The sequence below is a fragment of the Drosophila grimshawi genome, unplaced genomic scaffold (assembly GCF_018153295.1).
Source record: "Drosophila grimshawi isolate 15287-2541.00 unplaced genomic scaffold, ASM1815329v1 contig_1369, whole genome shotgun sequence".
Classification (NCBI taxonomy): Eukaryota; Metazoa; Arthropoda; class Insecta; order Diptera; family Drosophilidae; genus Drosophila; species Drosophila grimshawi.
The window spans coordinates 149,447-169,197 of NW_025062891.1; the positions used below are offsets into that span (position 1 = coordinate 149,447).

The 19,751-nt window shown below is 42.8% G+C and overlaps 1 protein-coding gene across 1 annotated transcript; it reads left to right on the forward strand.

The window, feature by feature from the left end:
- Positions 1–7,259: 7,259 nt before the first annotated feature.
- On the forward strand, positions 7,260–19,380 carry LOC6560710 (polycomb group protein Psc; the record flags this gene model as incomplete). Its single annotated transcript, XM_001986810.3, has 4 exons — positions 7,260–7,599; positions 10,765–10,855; positions 14,994–15,197; positions 15,639–19,380. Coding segments are annotated over 4 exons (4,308 nt in total), but the record flags the coding sequence as incomplete, so codon positions are not given.
- Between the last annotated feature and the right edge of the window lie 371 nt (positions 19,381–19,751).

A 19,751-nucleotide genomic window follows, 5' to 3' on the forward strand; every position in this document is an offset into this window, starting at 1 on the left:
GTTCTTGCTGCTTTTATATACATTTTGCACTCATTTTCCAGGTGATCAGAGTAAATAACAGATTTTCAAACTGAGATAAACAACAATTGTGTAAACAATGTTATTAAACATAATTATGAACTGCACTTTTCCAGCAAATCAACTCGAATTAAGTTCTCAATATGAATTTCTTCGCTGACGACTTAATTAGAGCGAGATCATTAGAAGAGATCTCCGGGAACTTCTTGCATAATGCGCGCCAACTATTGCGATTGCTATTATACCTGGAAGATAACTGCAAACGGCGCGGAAAGGAGATAAAAAGCAAAAGAAAATAGAAGCTGAAGCAGCAACAGCAGCAGCAGCAGCAGCAAAACAAACGGCTGATGAATGAATGTGCAATGTGCAAACGGCGACTGATTGGAGAGCTTTTTTTTGCGCCAGTGCTTTTAAGCAAAAAAGGAAAGGAAAAACAAATGCTGATTGTTGATTCACATGTGCAAAAAGCACAAGCATTATTCTCTATGTATGTATGTACCCCTAGTAAGTGTGTGTGTGTGTGTGTGTGGAGCTTTATCTTTATAAGTTGTGCATGTGTAGTATGGAACATATATATATATATATGTATATATCTTTTTGTATTTTCGTATGTTTGTTTGTGTGCTACACGCCTACGTGCTAAAATGCATATCTCTCTACGGAAACAACGAATTGCGAAGTGGGTAGATTTCAGCGAAGCAAATGACAAGAAACGTACAGTGAACTACAGTAAATATTACATTAAATGAACTAAAATTACATTGTCGTATGTGTGATGACTGCATATTGAATGGAATGACTGAAAATGTGCTGTGTTTGCTATCGATTGAGGGCAGTTATTAAGAAGCAGATATTGTCATGGCTGCCAGTAAATTAATGAGTGCTTGGCATTCATTAAGATTTCTCTCTTTTCTTTAATACATACTTGAAATAACAGAAGTTGTTCAAAGGCTGTTGAATGCCAGATTTATATCAAGAAAGTGTTTGACTAAGAAAAAATGCAACTTTTTCCACAACTGTCGCAAAAAAAAGAACTTTCTTATTCTTCTTTTAATCTTATATATTTTTTCTTATTTTTCCACAATTCTAGTTAAAGAAAATGAATAAGAGTTACGAACAATTTTGTTCAAAATGATGAAATTAAAAATGATCCATGATTTGGACTGTTAAACAAATGTTTAGACAATTGGTCATACATTCAGCGTTATGTATATGTACAAGTATATATGTATATGTGCATGTATCTTTCATATTTGTTTTTCAAATGAAACTAAGTAATGTTTGTAGTTAATAATTGTACTTCTTGATAAATCTTCTGCATAAAATCGTTTAGTTAACACTAGGTTGACATTATTAAAGTGAGTATCGTTTTTTAGGAGACATTCCACGGATCGTAGTATATATTTTCAACATATGCATGACTTGCCGAATAGATATAGCCATGCCAGTCTGTTCTTCTGTCGTCTATTCGCAAAGTAGACCCTCAGTTTTTCATATATCTTGAGGAAACTTGGAAAGGTATATACGTCGTATATATATATATATATATATATATATATATATATATATATAGGTATATACATATATACATATACATACACTTGTCGGAGCCAAATCCAATTACAATATCCTATAGTTTCTATAGGAAAAGTTCATCAAAATATGACATAAATAATACGAATATAATTTTATCTTCAAAAATGTGGATATTGGCAAGATGACTTCGGTCTGAAGGATATGCTATCCTCGACGTACTTAAAATAGCCATTTTTATATGGTTTTCCCTCTTTTTAATATTGGTATTCAAAATCTGTATGTATTTTAGATAGTAATTAAGTTTTATGATTTGTACATTGACTTTTTGGCTATTTCGTAGCCTATTTCTAAATAGATCAAAATCTATCAGTTTGTTGAAAGTCACAGAAAATTCAACTAACTAAATTACATGCCTAAATTAAACAAAATAGGAAACAATAAATTGTAAAGTAGATGCCCATTTAAGAATTGTTTGTAGTCAAAATGCATAGTGTGAAATAATATTCCAGAAACATCAAATAATGCATTCAGCGTGAAGTAAATACTGAAATACCTTTATGGCTAACTCGTCTAAAGCTCTTAAAATATTATGAAATATGCCAAATAGAAAAAGTGAAATTAGTTTGTTGTTAATGGCAACTAATTGGCAACTTTCTTCCTAAATCGAAGTCATATATTGATGCCAAGAAAAGTAGTCGAGTGTGGTAATACTGGAAAAGCAGCACCGTTGCTTGAAGCCAATGGTTACCGCAAAAAAAAAAAACACTCAGTTATTTATATACATAAGTACATACAGCTGAATATAAATACAACTACCTACCCTCACAATACATACAGTGCGGCTATAAAAGTATATAAGAAATGTTTATAGGCACATTCGGAAATGTGTGCACACTTTTTCAAAAGGCTAATGGAAATCATTCATATACACGTACTTAGATACATATAGTATCGTATGATACAAAGATATAATACATACATACATGTGTATAATTACATACTTAAGTGTGTGTGAGCACATCCGTACCTTGAGCAGAGAGATCAAAGCAAATAGGTTTACTTATATACTGTGCACACACTCGTCGCCGAAGGGCACCCCTCGCAAAGCACGTTTAACTGTTATGTACATCTGCACATGTAATATATGTGTACGTTCTCATATGAAATGTGTGTGTACACACTCCTTCTGCGTACATAGAGCGCTTTGTATATAAGCATAAGCCATGTACGCGTTTCAGTCGTCGACAATGAGACAGCCGACAGCCCTTTCCTTTCACACAAACGAGTGGAGCGGCAGCAGCGAGTCGAAGAAACAAAGAAACAGCAGGCGCAGCAGAAGAGGCAAAAGGCAACGGCAACAGCAACAGCAACGCCAGACGTCGCCAGCTATTATATACACAGTTCAGTGCAAAGCCAACTTCGAACGTGGACGGTTCGTTACTCGGTCGCAAGCAACGAATGGGAAATAAAAGCCGTCGCTGTGCTGACTGACTGAGAGAAACAAAAGAGACCAACGTAAATAAAATCCGACAACAACGACGACGACCGCATATCGAGAACGGAGTGCTTAAGTGTAAGCGAGAGCGAGTGCGCAGCAGTTGCACGCCCAGTGAGAGTTAGTGTGTGAGCGAGATAGCATTGTGTCAGCCACTGAGCGCACAGTAGTCAAAAAGGAAAACGAAAAACTGGCAGCAGAGGGCAGGCAGTTGGCCGCCGTAAATGTAAATAGGCGTTGCATATGTGTGTGTGTGTGTATGCGTGCGTGTTTGTATGCGAGTGCGCGAGTAAATAACACAACGTTAGCAGCGCCGCAGCGTCAGTTGAACGCCAAACATTGAGTCGAACGGACGTGTGCGCATTTTCGCTGCCACATTTTAAAGTGAATCAACTAAAAACACAATTACACAGATTAAGTGTAATAAAATAACAATAAATAAATTGATATGCGCATAAAAAATATTTAATTATTTTAAATTATCAAGCGAAAGCAACTAAATATTAAGTGTGTTGCCAGTGCTAGAAAATTCCTTTGTCTCGTGTGACAAATGCCGAAACAACAATAACAACGGCAACAACAGCAACGCAAGCAGCTTGCGCTTTATATACACCAAACGTCTATGTAAACGTCGCATCGCAGTCGCAGTCAACATTGCTGCGCGCGCGTCAGCAGCGTTTGTGCTGTATGCGTATGTGTGTGTGTGCGTGTGTTCGTGCATGCAGAAAACATAAGGCAAAGCATAATACACAATAAAGGTGCTCACGAAAGCAAATAACCCAAAGTGACAGCCGCAGCAGCGCTCGAGTTTCTATGCTATCTGTGTGTGTGTATGTGTGTGTTTGTGTGTTGAGAAATATCCGAAGCAGCGGCGAAGTAGAGGAGTAAAGTGTAAAGCAAGCAATAAAACGTAGAAACGCAAACAGCTGAAGCTGACTGAAGCTGAAGAAAGAAAGGCACATGAAAAATTGTTGAAAATCTAATTAAAACCAGCGCGAAGAATATATATATTTATGCATAAGTGTGTGTGTATATTTGTTGGAATTGTGAAAGTGTGCGTGGAAATGTGCCAATAACTGCACTTTGGATTATTACAACAGCAACAACAGCAGCAGCAACACTGCAACGCGTTTTGGATTACGTACATTAATTGCAGCAACAACAACACAAAATGTCTCCCATTCAACTGGATTAGCAGTCAAAACTAAAAACAGGTAAGAAGAACACATCAACAGCCATCGAAAGATTTGCAATTGCATTTAGTTAGTGTTGTGCATGCTTGCATGTTTGCGCTCTCTCTCTCTCTCCGCCGCAGGGCTTGTGTCATTTTACAATACTGCCGGCCTGTCAGCGCACAGCTGTTGCGCTCTGCTGCTGCTTGCTACGGCCCCCCAAAAACACAAATCTCTCCACACGCACACTCACTCTTTCACTCCATGCGAAACAACAGTTGCTTGCCTGCTTGTCTCCTCCTCTGTTCTCCACACACAGCCTCTCTGCCAGCAGCAACACAAACAAGAAGCAGAACAAAAACAGTAGCAGCAACAGCTTTTTCTGTCCTGTCTGTCTCCCCATTGTATAATGTACATTGCGATTGGCTTTGCTCGCACATGTGTTTGTATGTGTGTGTGTGTGTGTGGGAGAGGGAAATATATATATATAAATATATACATATACATACATATATTCCTTTGTAAAATACATAGTCATCATTTGAAAGTGCTGCTTACTTATTTTGTGCACTGCTTTTACTCAATGGGAAAGTAGTTCGTGTCTGTATGTTTGTGTGTTGTTTTTTTTTTAATACAGCAGATAAAGCCTGGGTCGCTGTCGCCGCGCAGTCACCCTACAGCTGGCTGTATTGCATTCTGGATGCGCTGCCTTTTGATGCGTAGCGCACTTTTGCAGTCGCGCATGCCGCACGTTCTCTGCTTTCAGCGTTTATTCACGTGAAATTCCTCTGCTTGCTTTATATATATATGTATTTTATTATTTTTTTATTTTTATTATCCTTTTCATGTTTCGTACTCACTTTTTTTTTGCGCGCGCGTTCTTCGCTGCCTGACGCAGTTGTTGGGTCTCCTTTTTTTCGGGAAAGGGTTCAACTTGGGTACACGCTATATGCGTCTGCGTGTGTGAGTGTGTCTGTGTGTGTGAGTGTGAGTGTGTACACACTTAAATTTTACGTAAAAAGGATTTTAAAGCGGCAGCCAACGTTCGTTCGTATTCGACCCTGAATACATTTCATATTCATTCATATTTCCCCATTTAGCTGCTGCGCGCCCCTTTATTTGCAAGTGTGTGTGTGTGTGTGTGTGTGAGTTAGTAAGTTCCTTTTCGTTGTTGTTGTTGGTTGGTCTAAAAAGTTTTGTGTTAAAAAGTTTTTGCGTCCGACTTTTTACTGGCGCGCGTTGATGCAAAAACAACTTGAATTGTTTTCAAATACATTCCATTTCGCACTCGCATTTTGTGCGAGCTCCATTTAAGCCGTGCACAAGCCCAACTTATCTGCCTGTTAAACAGACAGCAACATGCCCAACATCCACAAGCCCCTCAACTCCCCAATTTCCCCCAGCTCCGCCCTTGAGTGCCCTTTGCATTCCATACAGGGCCTCTCGCTGGCAGTCGTTAACATTCCCATGGCAACCATATATGCAACACATATATATATATATATATGTGGGGACTGATAGGGGGCAGCCAGGCATCCATTAGCCATCGACTGATTGCATATAATAGCAGTTCCCAACAATGTTTGCCCCATGCGTTGTCCTGGCCAAAAGGGAGCGCTGCAACAACAGCTTTTGGCCAGCTTTGAATTTCAATTACTCGATTCACTCGGACAAACAATGCGGCGACGAGGGTCAGTTATGAATTTAAGATGAACTTTACTGTTTACAGCTCAGCCAGCTCCAAGTTGCTTATAAGTTTGATTAACAACACTATTTTCTTAAGATTATAATACAATTTTATGGATTCAAGGGAGAAAAAACAGCTGTTTAGCTCTCAGTTTCAGGCCAAAGACTTTACTTGGAATTTTGTTGTTTGTTTGTGTGTTTTTCCCCTCAGAGTTCTTTGAGTGCAAATTGAAGATGTGTTTTTGAGTTTGAGGGGAATACTTTTTATTTTCAAGTGGTTTATTGTGTTTACAAATTGAATTTAAGAATTAATTAAATATCGATCGTAGTTGGGGAATATAGTTTATATATAGCCAGTCATCAAATATTACAGTAGTTACCAGATTGAATTGAGATGAATGCGATGCTTGTTTATTGAACTCTTTGTATTAATAGACATCTGAGATTGGAAGATTTTTATAGAAAATAATCTTGAGATTAATGATTGAGTATATTTCTCGTACGCTTCCAATTATTGAGCATTATATATTTTACAATTGATCAGTCTGTAGATTTAATATCTAGCAATGCCATATTATCTATTTTGCTTGTATTATTTGCCCAGCACTCTTTGAATATCTCCAATCCCTGCTCTCAGGCAACATATGTATATATATATATACATATATATAGCTGGATCTGTGTGTGTTTGTCCATATTTGCATTTGTCGTTTGGCTGCATATTAAATTTCCATTATTTTTCTCTACTTTTTTGCAGAAACAAAGGCGTCGAATATAGCGCGACTGTTGCTAGTATTATTATTGTTATTATGATGACGCCGGAGTCGAAGGCAACAGCAGCAACATCAGCAAAAACAACAACAATGGCTCATGCAATACAAAAGGCTGCAGCCGCGTCGCCGTCGACGTCGTCGTCGCTGCATTTGTCAACACTGGCAATTGCGAGCAAAGCGACAAAGACAACGACGACGACGACGACGGGCAAAAGCTTTGTCAGCAATGTGCACAACAACAGCAACAACAACAACAATAACAACACTAATAGCAACAACAACAACAGCAGCAAAAAACACGCCAGTGTTGAGAAAATGCAAATGCAAAAACAACAACAGCAACAACAAAACTTTGCTGCGAAGAGCATCAAAATAAAAAGTGAAAACCCAACAACAACAACAACAGCTGCAACTGCAACTAATGCATTTGCACAAAGCACAACAGCAACAACAAAAGCATTGCTTGAGTGCAATAACAGCAGCAACAACAACAACAACAACAGCAGTAGGAGCAACAACAACAACAATAATAATAACAATATTAAAAAAGAATCAACACCGCCAGCAGCAGCAGCAGCACCAGCAGTAGTTGCAACAACAGCAACGACAACAACAGTTGTTGATGCCGGCAACAACAGTTCATCATTTGCCTCGTCATGCTCATCATCGTCCTCATCATCATCATCATCCGCCTGGTCCAACATCGAGGATGCCAGCAGCAACGGCGGCGCCTCCGCCGATGAGGAGCCAACAACCGATGCTGTCGAGACGCCAACAACAACAACAGCAACAACGTTGTCAATGATGATGACAACGCCACGCCCCGTTCTTCTAACTGCCGTCAATCCGCACATAATCTGCCACTTGTGCCAGGGCTATCTGATCAACGCGACGACCATCGTGGAGTGTTTGCACTCGTGTAAGTTGCCACCACCAATACCCAAACACCTTTTTCCCATTTTCACTCGAAGCGCAATTTGGTATTTCGAAAATCGAGCCTAAAGTCAAGAAAAATATTTATTTATTTATTTAAATCGATCCAGTGCAATTTCTATTTAAGAAAACGCAAGCTTTTCACACAAATATTTTCAGAGAATATTCCTTTTTTTTAATTGAAAGGCAATTTCTAATGTGTAATTTCCAATTTAAAGAAAAATTGCATAAATCGAACAGCGTTTTAAAAATATGCCATTGTCAAAAGATTGAAAGTTTTTTTTTTTAATATACAAAGTAGTATTTCAGCTTGCCCAAAATAATACAAACTATTCAAAAGTTAAAGTATGTTTCTTGGAGCACTTTTCGAAGTGCAGTTTGTATCGATTATCGAAATAACAAGTTGAACTTTTCTAAATTCTACAGCACACACACACATTTTTTTTGCGAGTGTAGTCAGCACTTGTGGTTAGGCGCATAGACTAATTAGTAAACTGCCAAAAGCAACCCCACCCCCAAAATTGCCCTCACTCCAGCCGTGTCTGATGCTGCCAAGCGATAAGTTAATGGGCGAACAACATTAATGAGCCTTCTTCTTCTGCTTTATCTGGCTATTCTGCATTTTGCATATGCCTTATGCCTTATGCCGATGCCTATGACTATATAGCCCCAAGTACTACTTGACTTGACTAATGCTGAAAACTCATTTTAGAAAGAGGAGTTAAATATATGTGTTTGTACTTGTGTATTTATGTGTGTGTGTGTATGAGTGTGTGTGTATGAGTGTGTGTGTGTGATGTGTGTGTGCTTGGTGCATATGTCTGTCTAAATAATTACAAATGGTTCTCTCTTCTGGTTGGCGTTTTTGGTTGCAAGAGGATACTGCTGCTGCTACTGCTGCTGCTGCTGCTCAGGCTTAATAACTACTGAACCATAAATCAGACACAACTTTCAAGTGGCAACTGTCGCTAGACTCACCCACTCTCCACCCCGTCTCTCTCCGTCGGGGTTTGGGGTTTAGTGCAGCCGTAAAACCAGACAGCGCGAAGAAAAACGTTTAGTTAGTCTTCAAATTTCGTTGCTTCAATTTCCGGTTCGCTTCTTGTTTCGTTTCATTTCATTTCATTTCTTTCGTTTCCCAAACTCGAGTTGGCTGCTCAATATGAGTGTGTTTGTCCCTTGGCAACATTGCAACATTCGAACAAACATTTTTAGTTGGCTTAAATGTGTTTGTCAAAGTTCAGTCGAATATTCACAAATTAGAGCTGCATTTAGGCTCAGCGAGAGACTCTCTCTCTCTCTCTCGGAACAATTGCGGTTGTGACATTCTAATCACAGCTCGATGTGGCCACTAACTCGACTGCAGTTCGTTTTTCAAATGCAGTTTTCCGCCTCATCATTCAGTTGGCGGGCTGGCAGTAAATCTGTCAGACAAACCAAATGTGTCGATGGCATTTCATTTGAGCACCCGAGGCTCATTTAAATCTGTTGCCAGGCTCGCTTCTTGCATATATCTGGCGTTGCCACCAACCATGTCAGCTTGTTGTCGTTGTTGTTTGCCACTCGTTGGCTCGTTGGCTCACTAAATGGGATGCCAGCAACAACAGCTGTTCTCGTTGTTGTTGTTGTTTTTGTTTTTGTTGGCTGTTTGCCCTTGTTTCGACTTTGTTGCATTTTGCAGTTGTGCTGTTGCTCGAGGCCATTTGGCCAACAAATTCGCAGCAGTACCACCCAAACCACCCAAAAAAAAAAAAGAAGAGAAACAACAACAACAACATCAGTCCTTCCCCGCCCACCCCATCCAGGCAAAACATCAGTTCTTTTTTTTTTTTTGTATCTCGTATCCAGAACTCTGACAGACAAGCGTAACAGGCGAACCGAATGTGTTTCCCTTGCCACTCCCCCCATAGGCCAGAGCCTGTGTTTCCCCCATGTCTGTCTGGCTGTCTGTCTGGCTGTCTGGTTGTTGCAGCCAGGCCGGGTCCAGTCTCAGTCTCGGTTTTGGTCTCAGTCTCGCTGTCGTCTCACTGTTCCTGTCGCTGGTTGACAGTTGTTGCGCTGTGGCACAAACGACGGACAGCATCAGCAGCAGCAGCAGCAGCAGCATCAGACACACTGCCATTGACATTAAAGTCAAAACACACTTTTTTCTCTCTCTTTTTCTTTCTTTGATACTCTGTTGCCAAGTGCATACATGGGGTATATTGGTTTTGAGCACTGACATTCCTCAACTGCAACTACGATCTAAAATTGTAATGCCTTTCACGCATCAGTTGAAGTTCTAGTTTAAATAGTATTATTCTGTATTGTTTGTTTGTAGTATTTTCCTGATAGACTAAGCTTAAAAAATAGAATCTATTCCCAAAAAAAATATCAAGGCATTTATTACAAAAATTGTTAATGGCAAAAATACTACAAAAAGTACAAATTTACAATAAGATTCGGCTTAATTAACAAAAATTAGAATGGCTGAAGAATGAATTATAAATTTTAAAATTTATTATTAAAATAGTATTTCGTAGTTCAACAGTTCTGAGTGCACTGGGAATACAGAGTATCTAAAAGTCGGTTTATATTCACAATAATAATCAATCAATTGGCGCACAGTTATTACACTTTGAACAGAGTATGTCGCAGTCGGTTTTTGTCAAATGCAACGCCTTTGTTTCTACTTTTTTTTCTGCATTTCCTTTTTTTTGGGGCATTTTCTGGGTTCCGTGGGTGGCACGTTCAAATTGAATGGCTGGATTGTGTTGCCTTTCCTTCCCAATTTTTTTTTGTCCTCTCTTCTTTTTCATATTGTATCCCCATTTTGAGTGGAGTGGCAGGGAGGTGAGGGATAAGCCTGAGTTGTACGAATGTGTCCGGGACGGAACAGTTGTGTGCTGTGCCTGGGATTGTGGTGCGCTTACGCAAGGGAATTATTTCTTTATTTTTTTTTTGTATGTTCAGGTTTAACATAAATTTGTATAATTTCAGTAGACCCCCAAATCTCTAGTATTTTTCAATGTCCCCCAACGCAATAATTTAACTATATATTTTTGCTTGTGTAACACAATTTGTAACTGTTTTCTTCTTCATCTCTTCTTGTTCTCGCGCCCATCTCTCCTTGGCTGCTGTGTGTGTGTCTCTCTCGGTTGGTTGGCTGCAGTCTGCCACAATTGCCTCATCAATCACCTGCGCAAGGAGCGCTATTGTCCACGCTGTGAGATGGTCATCAACAATGCCAAGCCCAACATCAAGTAAGTACAAAACTACATCCAAATATATGCTATGCTATATCTATCTTATATATATATATAGCGACGACTGTTGCTGACAACTACAATTAGTTGATATTAGACACAGTGGAATCTTCTACTTTTTGACTACTTCACATTTCTCAGAGTGGGTGGCAACAATGCAAAAAGTTTCCTTTTTGGGGGTTTTGCTGCTTGTTCTTTGTTTGAGTTTCCCAAGAAATCAGAGCTGTTTACTTTAATATTCCATTTAATTGGAATTTAATATGAAATGCCACTTGGTAAGGAACTTTATTTATTTATAATATTTCTGAAGTCCATATTTAAAATACCAAGCTTATGTAGAAGATAACCGGGACAAAATAGATCTAATAGGTCGTAGTACAGGTCAGGTACTCCCATTTGTAATAATGATAATAGGAGATTTTCTTTTCAATTTTTCCGTTAACTTAAATTAAATTAATTATTAACTTCGATTAACTGTTTCCCTTGCAACAATTCCAAGTTAGCAACAGCTTATCATCTAAGTTGATAATTTCAACAAGAACAACAAACCGAAAAAGATAAAATTCCTTTCACATTTCTTGTTGGAAAGTTCTTTAACATGATTAATGGGGCTAGACTTTATGGCTTTTCACTGTCCATTCAATGCCATTCAATTTGTTTTAAACCTTTGGCTATACAAATATCTAAAGGTTATTTCGAATCACTTTATTTGACAAGACAACAAGTTAACCAATTGATAAATAACGAGAAACGTCTTTCGAAAATTGGCAATCGGGAATCTGCCTGCTCAGCAGCTATTTAAAATTAAAACTTGGCAAAACACGGAATAACTTTTGCGCTGCTTTTTGTCTTGTTTCTTTTCCTCCAACCCCCCCGCACGCCCATATCTGCGCCTTTGTCTTTCGCTTAAATTTCGGTGCCCAAAAAAAAGAAAAGAAGCAGAGTTGTTGGAGATGTAGAAAGAGAAGAGGGAGAAGGGGTAACTGTATTCTGCCCAACTCTGTTCTGTTCGTCTCTGGTTGCCTTTGGCTTTTGTGAACTGTTTACAGCTGCTGCTGCTGCTGCCGCTGGTCGCGTTTTGCAGCGCTCCTCAGTTGCCGTCGGCAGAACTGTGAGCGCAAGACCCGCCCGTTAATTATCTCTGGCGTTTTTCGATTTGCTTTTCGGGTTTCTTGGAAATGCGTTGTCCCGTTTTGTTTCCTTCTTTTTCTTTTCGTTGTTTTTTGCGCTTGCACTTTATCAGTTGGGCAGTTGTTGTTTTAATTTTATTATTATATTATTTTTTTTTTGCTTTCGGGCGGGGGCGGCACATAACAATAAAAACATGGCCGCACATGGCGACAAGACACAACCACAAAAAATAAATACAAAAAAAATAAGAATCAAGGCAAGTTTTCAGTTTTGAGTTGAGTAGCATTATTTGTTTTCAGTTCTTTCTTTTTTGGTTTTGTTTACCTTTTGCCAAAATAAGAAAATAAGTAATGAAAAAGAAGAGGGAATAAATAAACTGGCGCTTCTCTTTTGTGTTTTGCTTTACTTGACCACGTTTTTTCTATTTGTTGTCTTTGGCTTAAACAATAAACTTTTGCAATAAATTTAATTGGAGAGTCGAGAAGAGACCACGTACAAAAACCACTTGGGCTGTCTGCGCTTTTATATAGAAGATACGTCTATCTATATATATATATATATATATGTAGTCTGTGTAGTAGTTATGCTGACTTCACACCATTTGTTGTTTGGCCAACTTCAACCTATTCATTCATAGGCAGTACAACAACAACCCCTTTTGCCCCCATGCTGCTGCTGCCGCTGCTGCTGCTGCTATCTGTGGCGTTTGTATTCATTATCTTTTTGTATGCAGTCGACAAGATTACAACCTGACTCGGCTCAGTATCATCATCATCAGCAGCAGCAGCAGCAGCAACCACAAGGTATTGCACGAGAGAGAGAGAGAGAGGGAGAGACGTTGGGTCGTCTGCCTGGGGGGTGGCAACTCTGGCTGCGGGTGGTTGCTGCTGCTGCTGCTGCTCGATGTACTCGCTTGGCATTTATTAAAGCTGTGCCCTTAAATTGATTCGATGCTGGGAACGTGTTTTTCATTACAAACGTGCCGTGGCCAGAGTCGTCAAAACAGACAGCAACACATTTAGTGGCAATACCAAACAGAGCTGGCCAACTCCCAATTAGAGTCCCCACTCCCTCCTCCCGTCGAACGTTTGGCAGGCATCAAATAAAGTTAAGCAGCGTCAACTTGTTCGACAGCATCAAAGTTCCATTCAAGGTGCGCATCATCCTACAACCAACCAGCAACATTCCCCCCTCAAAATGTTGCCCAAGTTGTCCAACGGGGGAGCCCAACCAACCCCCCAACCACAATTACCACAGCGAAAGTTCTGCGGTGCTCGACTATGCTCTACTCTGGTCTACTCTGCTCTGCTCTCCTCCATAAACACAAATATATTCTTGTAAAGTTTACAGTTGAGTTGATTGAGTTGAGTTGGTTGGTTGGGCTAGAATTTCAATACTCTTGTCGAACTTCAATTCCACCAACGAACATTTACGACATTTATGTGGCTAACCCCAAAGAGTAGCAGTTGCTATTGTTGCCTGACTCGGTCAGTGGAATACCTGGAAACTGTACCCTGTACTGATGAGTGGGTGTCATTCTTCCAATCCTTGAATGAAATCTTAATCTTAAGTTAAGCTCAATTTGTAGCATTTTCTTTGTGTTTTTTAGAATTCTAAAGTGAATAGTTGATAGTTAATAGTTAAGTTGGGCTGTTAATTATAATAAATAATCATTTTCTAAAGACCCAATTGAAAATACGAGTTTGGTGTCTTCTTAGTCTTGGTTAAGTGATTGACTTTAATGTCGCAATCTACTTAAAGCTATATCAGATATATAAAATCTCCTTTGATTTGTCTGTCTTTTTCTTTTGCAAAATTCCTGGGTTTCTTTTTTGTATCCTTTTGTTTATCTCTGCTGGCATGTAAATGATCTTCTTACCTAGCTGCGATTTTTGCGACCCTCTCAACTACCACGACTACAACTAGTACCCTCTCGCTCTCCCTCTCTCTCTCCCTCTCTCTTTCTACTCTAGTCTTTTCTTGTTCTTGTTCTTTGGCTATACAATTGTTCAATTCCTTTGACAAGCTCCGTTTGATTGAAGGCGAGCGCCTGCAACACAATTTTCTATGAAATGCGACTTAATGCGACGAGTTCCTGTGCGCCACTCAGTCAGTCAGTCAGTCACTCAGTCAGCCAGCCAGCCAGCCACCACCAATAACAGCAACAACAGCAACAACAACAACCACTGTTGCGTGGCACCATCTAATAGCTTAGCGCATGCCACACAGCTGCTTGCCACTGCTACTGCCCTGCCCCTGCCACAGTCACTGTCTTTGCCTCAGACCCTCGATTTTTTTTTTATTTTTTGGCGGCGTTTGTTGCGTGCCATTGAAGCAATTGCATCTGCCATCTAATTTGTACTTTTCTCGCTCGCTCTCACTCCCTCCCTCTACCTGTCCCTCTCCTTCCCTCTCTCTCTCTTTCGGTGCGTCTTTTGTGGATTGTCATGCGCTCATTTCCTTTTAGCGCCGCAGAGGAAGTCGCTGCGCTGCTGACTTTTATTTTCCTCTTGGTTTTCCCGCTTGTAACGAGAAACACTTTAAATCTATTTGAGAAACTCAATATACGCTTTGAGCAAAGCGAAAGCCAGTCTGGTCTGGCAGTGATTCGCTTCAACCTGTGTCTGCTCCTGCTCCTCCAGGTCAGCTTCTGTTGCACGTAGAATCGCATACTGATTATTCGGCATGCCAACAATCACAATTGTGATAGCAGCAGCAACAACTGCGTCCAATCAAGCAGACCAGCTACAACTAACAACTAACATCATCTGCAGGCAGAGAAACACACAAAGACTGCGAGGACAACTTGTAGATAAGACTGCAACCAAGTCTTGTCTGATCTTGCAGCCTGCAGCTCAGCTACTTCCCTTGTCTGCTGCCTCTGCTCTTAGTCTTTACGTATTTTACATTTCACTGAGCACACACAACAGGCACACACACACAGAGACATGTCGCCCCTTTTGAAGCAACACCTCAACTAACCACCATAATTCTCTCGTTGCAGATCTGATACCACATTGCAGGCAATTGTCTACAAGCTCGTGCCCGGTCTCTATGAACGGGAGCTGATGCGTAAGCGCGGCTTCTACAAGGATCGGCCACAGGAGGCGGCACTGGCAACGCCCGAACAGCGAGGCGATGACACTGAACATCTGATTTTCAGTCCCTCCGATGATATGTCTCTGTCGCTAGAGTATGCCGAACTTGGGTAAGTCTCAATTAATGCATACTTGCTCCTCTTTGATAGGCAATAATCGATAAAAATCGATTTGTTTTCCATGTCTTTTAACTGGAAAGAAAGAAATTAGAATTAAAGAAAAGAAAGAATAGAAAAAAAGGATAAGAATAAAATTAAATTAAATTAGCAATTCCTTAAGAAAAGAACAGACTTTGACTAACTAACTTTAATCTTGAGATATGATTTAGCATTTCTAATTAACATAAAAATAACAGACTTAGTTTCGATAACAGATTCGATATCTTAAAATGTGATTAACTTATTTTTACTAGAGTGACATAAATCTAGAGATATGATTCACTTATCTAGTAATAGATACAAAAATATATTGAGGAATCTTTTATCTATTTTTGCACTTTCAAAATCTAATCAAGACGCTTCTCTTTTTTGACTTTCTCCTCCCCTTTTTAGCGAGTTGAATGCGGAATCAGAGATGGAATTTGGTGATACACTGCGTCCCCGGTATCTGCAGTGCCCGGCAATGTGCCGGGTGAGTCACTTGAAGAAGTTCGTCTACGACAAGTTCGAGATCGATGCGAATCGCTTCAGCATCGACATCATGTACAAGGTGAAGACGATTGTGCTGCTGGACTACTACACGCTGATGGACATTGCCTACATCTATACGTGGAAACGGGATGCGCCGATGCGTTTCTATTTCCGTGTCTACGAATCGCCACAGCCACTGATCAAACCTGCTCCGCCCGCCATCAAGGCACAAGTGTTGGCGCCACTGAAACTGGAACCGCTTACAGTCCAGCCAGCCTCCACTCCATCTCCTTCTCCTCCTGCTCCGGCTACGGCTCATCCGCCCACGACCACGCCATCACTGGTGGTTGTCAAGAGAGCCACGCCCTCACCCCCAACCCCAGCAAGCGCTGTGCAGCCGGCTCGCATTAAAGTGGAGCAGACCCAGGATGAGTTTCGCATTGTGCCCAAGCTGAACTCGCCCATGGAGCAGCCGCTGAAGCTGGTCATCAATCGGCAGGTGGTGGAGAAGCGCGAGAAGACGCCACAAGAGAAGTATCATCATTCGCCCAAGTCCAGCACCAACAAGAATCTGCCCTCGCCCACCACGCCCACCTACAACAAGGAGGAGCCGAACATTAAGCTGAAGATCGATCTGTCCAAGCAGAACAGCGTCACAATCATCAACATGTCCGATCCGGATCGCAAGGAGATTGTCAAGCCACTCAAACCGGAGAAGGAGTCACGCTCCAAGAGCAAAAAGGACAAGGATGGTAGTCCAAAATCCTCCTCCAGCAGCAGCAGTAGCGAGCGGAAGCGCAAGAGTCCATCGCCGTTGACGGTGCCACCGTTGACGATACGCACGGAGCGCATCCTTAGTCCCAACGGTGTGAGCACTGTGCTCAGTCCACGCATCACAAGCGGCGCCTGCCACGAGGATCCCAAGTCGGAGTTCCTCAAATCCTTTGCACTGACGCCCATCAAAGTCAAGGTGGAGTCGCCCGAGCGGATCAATGGTCAGACCAATCAGTGTTTTAACATGTCCACGCTTAAGTGCAAGGCACATCTGGATGACAGTCTGCTGATGAAGCCGCCCAGCGCCATGGCGCCCAAATCGATTGCCTCGTCGAAGCGCAAGAGCAAGGAGCCCATCAAGGCCATCTCCAAGAAGCCCAAGCTGTCGCCACCACTGCCACGCGAGGACTTCAAGATTCGGTTGCCCGCTGCCAACACGACGCTCAACACTCTGCCCCCGCCGCCCGCTGCTGCAAACGCTGATAAACCGCTGATGCCACCGCCAACCGCCAAGGCACCAATTGCAGTGGCACGCCACAAATCAACCCCAGCCAGCAGCAACAGCAACAGCAGCATTGCCAGTGGAGCAACACAATTGGCAGCAGCAACGCTACCCTTCCACGCACCGCCACACCACCAGGGCATGCAGATGGCTGCGCCCGGCAATCGTACGCCGATTGCCAAGCGATACCAGCCCATATTGCCGAAGGCGTCGCGTCCCAATCCCTTTGCCAACATACCCAGCGATGTCAATCGTCTGCTGAAGGATGCCGGCACCGAAATCAAGTCCATTGCCAGCCAGGCCAAGCCACATGTGTATGGGCCCAAGAGCCAGGAGCTCAAAATGGGACCACCACCAGTGCCAGTCAACAAATCCAACAGCAACCACAACAGCAACAGCTCAAACTCCAGCAACAACAACGGCAGCAGCAGCAAGTCAAACAACTATTTAAATTTGGCCTTGTTCAATGCGAGCAAATCGAAGGGGAAGGAGGCGCCACCGGGCTGCCGCACGCCCATGTACACGCCCAATTCGCCCATCTATTCGCCCAGCTCGCCACAATATGTGCCCAACTATAATATACCCACCATGCCCACCTACAAATACACGCCCAAGCCCACAACGACAACAACAGCAGCAACAACAACAACCACAGCAGCAACAACAGGCCCAAATAACAGCAGCAGCAGCAGCAGCAGCAACTACTTGCAAAATATGCTAAATGGCAGCAACTCTGGCCTCGCCTCCGGTTTGGGCAGCCTTTTTCCCACACCGCCCACCAAAGCGGATCAGAATACGAATCCAGCTGTTGTGGCTGCTGCCGCTGCTGTGTCGTCTGCCGGCGAGGATGCGCCCGAGAAGCAACAGGTGAAGGTCAAATCGCTGCTCAACTCGTGCAACATCAACATACCCTCGTCGCTGTCGATAACCATATCGCGTGACAATGGCGACGCCTCCTCGCCGAGCAATGCCGCGCACGCCAAGCACAAGAGTCCCGTCAACAACTACATCGAAATTGTCAAGTTGCCCGACCAGCCAGCAGCAGCAGCAGCAGCCACAGCTGCTGCTGCAACGCCAGCCAGCGTTGCGCCGCCAGAGAAGGAGCCGGTCAAAGCACAGCCAGTTAAGTTGCCGGCGCCGCCGAGCAAAACAATACCATCGCCACAGCATCTGTTGGCGCGGATGACGCCGCCCGCACAGCAGCTGCCCAACTCGAGCAATCCGCCCACGGCAGTGGTGCCGCCGAAGAGTTCACCCAAAATGGGTGCAGGTAAAGCAGTGCTGACACCGCAGCAGTCGGACAAGAAGACGCCCAGTCCCGAGAAGCGTAGCGCCCATTCGCCCAATTCCGGTGAGAATAAATCACCGAAAGCAACGCAGTCAGGCGGAGCAACTGGCTCTGGCTCCGGCTCCAACCAAACGCTCAATGGCGACTCGGCTGCCAAAAAGTTTCGTCCGATTTTGCCACGACAGAATGCAGTCGGTGGTGCTGAGCTGGCGCCCAAGTTGCCCAACGTTTTGCCCCTGCCACCTGGCTACAATTTTGCCAACAGTTTGCCAGCCAACAGCAACAGCAACAACAACAGCAGCAACAACAACAACAGTAGTAACAAAAAGGTGCCCGCCAGCAAAAAGTCACCGAATCCGGCTAATCCGAAACTGTCGCTTTGCAATGGCAGCAACGCGGCCACGCCCACGCTGGCCAAGGGGGGCGCTGCAAAGAAGAAGCAACCGACGCCGCCGCCAGCAACAAGTAGCTGTTTGAAGATGCCACCACCAGCAACACATCCGCATCCACATTTGCCCAACATGAATGCCCCGCTGGGCATTGCCTCGGCAACGAATCAACTGGATTTGAGCAACTTTCTCAAGGAGAATCTGATACGTGCCCAGGCCGCCCAAGCGGCCCAGGCTGCACAGGTTGCCGCCCAGGCGGCGAATCAATCGAATCTGTTGTACAACTTTGGACCCGCCATGTACAACTATCAGCAGGCGTATCTCATGGAGCAGCTGTCGCGGATGCAGCGCGCCGGCAACGAGGTGTTCAACGATTATCTGCAGAAGCTGAAGAGTGTCGCCAGCTCCAGTGATGAGCACAACAATAAGTCGGTCATGCCCATGCTGCCCACCGTCACCCTGCCAACGGCCGCCAGTCAGGCAATTGCTGGCGTGGCGGCGGCGAGTCCAAAGACCTCGCCACATGCCGCCGCAGCTAAGCTGACGCCAGCGGCGACGCCGGCCTTGGCCAAAAGACAGCCAAGTCCCCGGCCACAGGCGGCAGCCACCAGCAACGTCATGTCCCTGGCCAAGAGCAAGTGAAGTGAATTGCCTCGAGCACCCACCACCACCCAACACCACCCACCAAAAAGAAGAGCAACCAACCACCACCCACCCCACACGACCAACCAACTCAGCTCACTAATTAATATTTAAAGAGTTTTTTTTCCCCTTTTTGTTTTTAGTTTTACGCATCCTTAAAAGAAACCCTGACGTTGTCTGTTTTATTTTACCTTGTCTGTAAGCATTACCAGTTTAGCTGTAAATATTCATAAATACAGTTTATATATATATATATATATACCATATTCATAAGCCAGATACAGCGATTCAGAATCAATTAAGTTAAGTTCTATATACCAGTATATACATACAATTTATATAGTATTAAATTGCAACTTGCAACTTGCAAAGCCGATGCTAATTCCAAAAAACGAAAAGAAAAACAAAAATATGCCCAAAAGCGACGCTTTGAAAGCAAC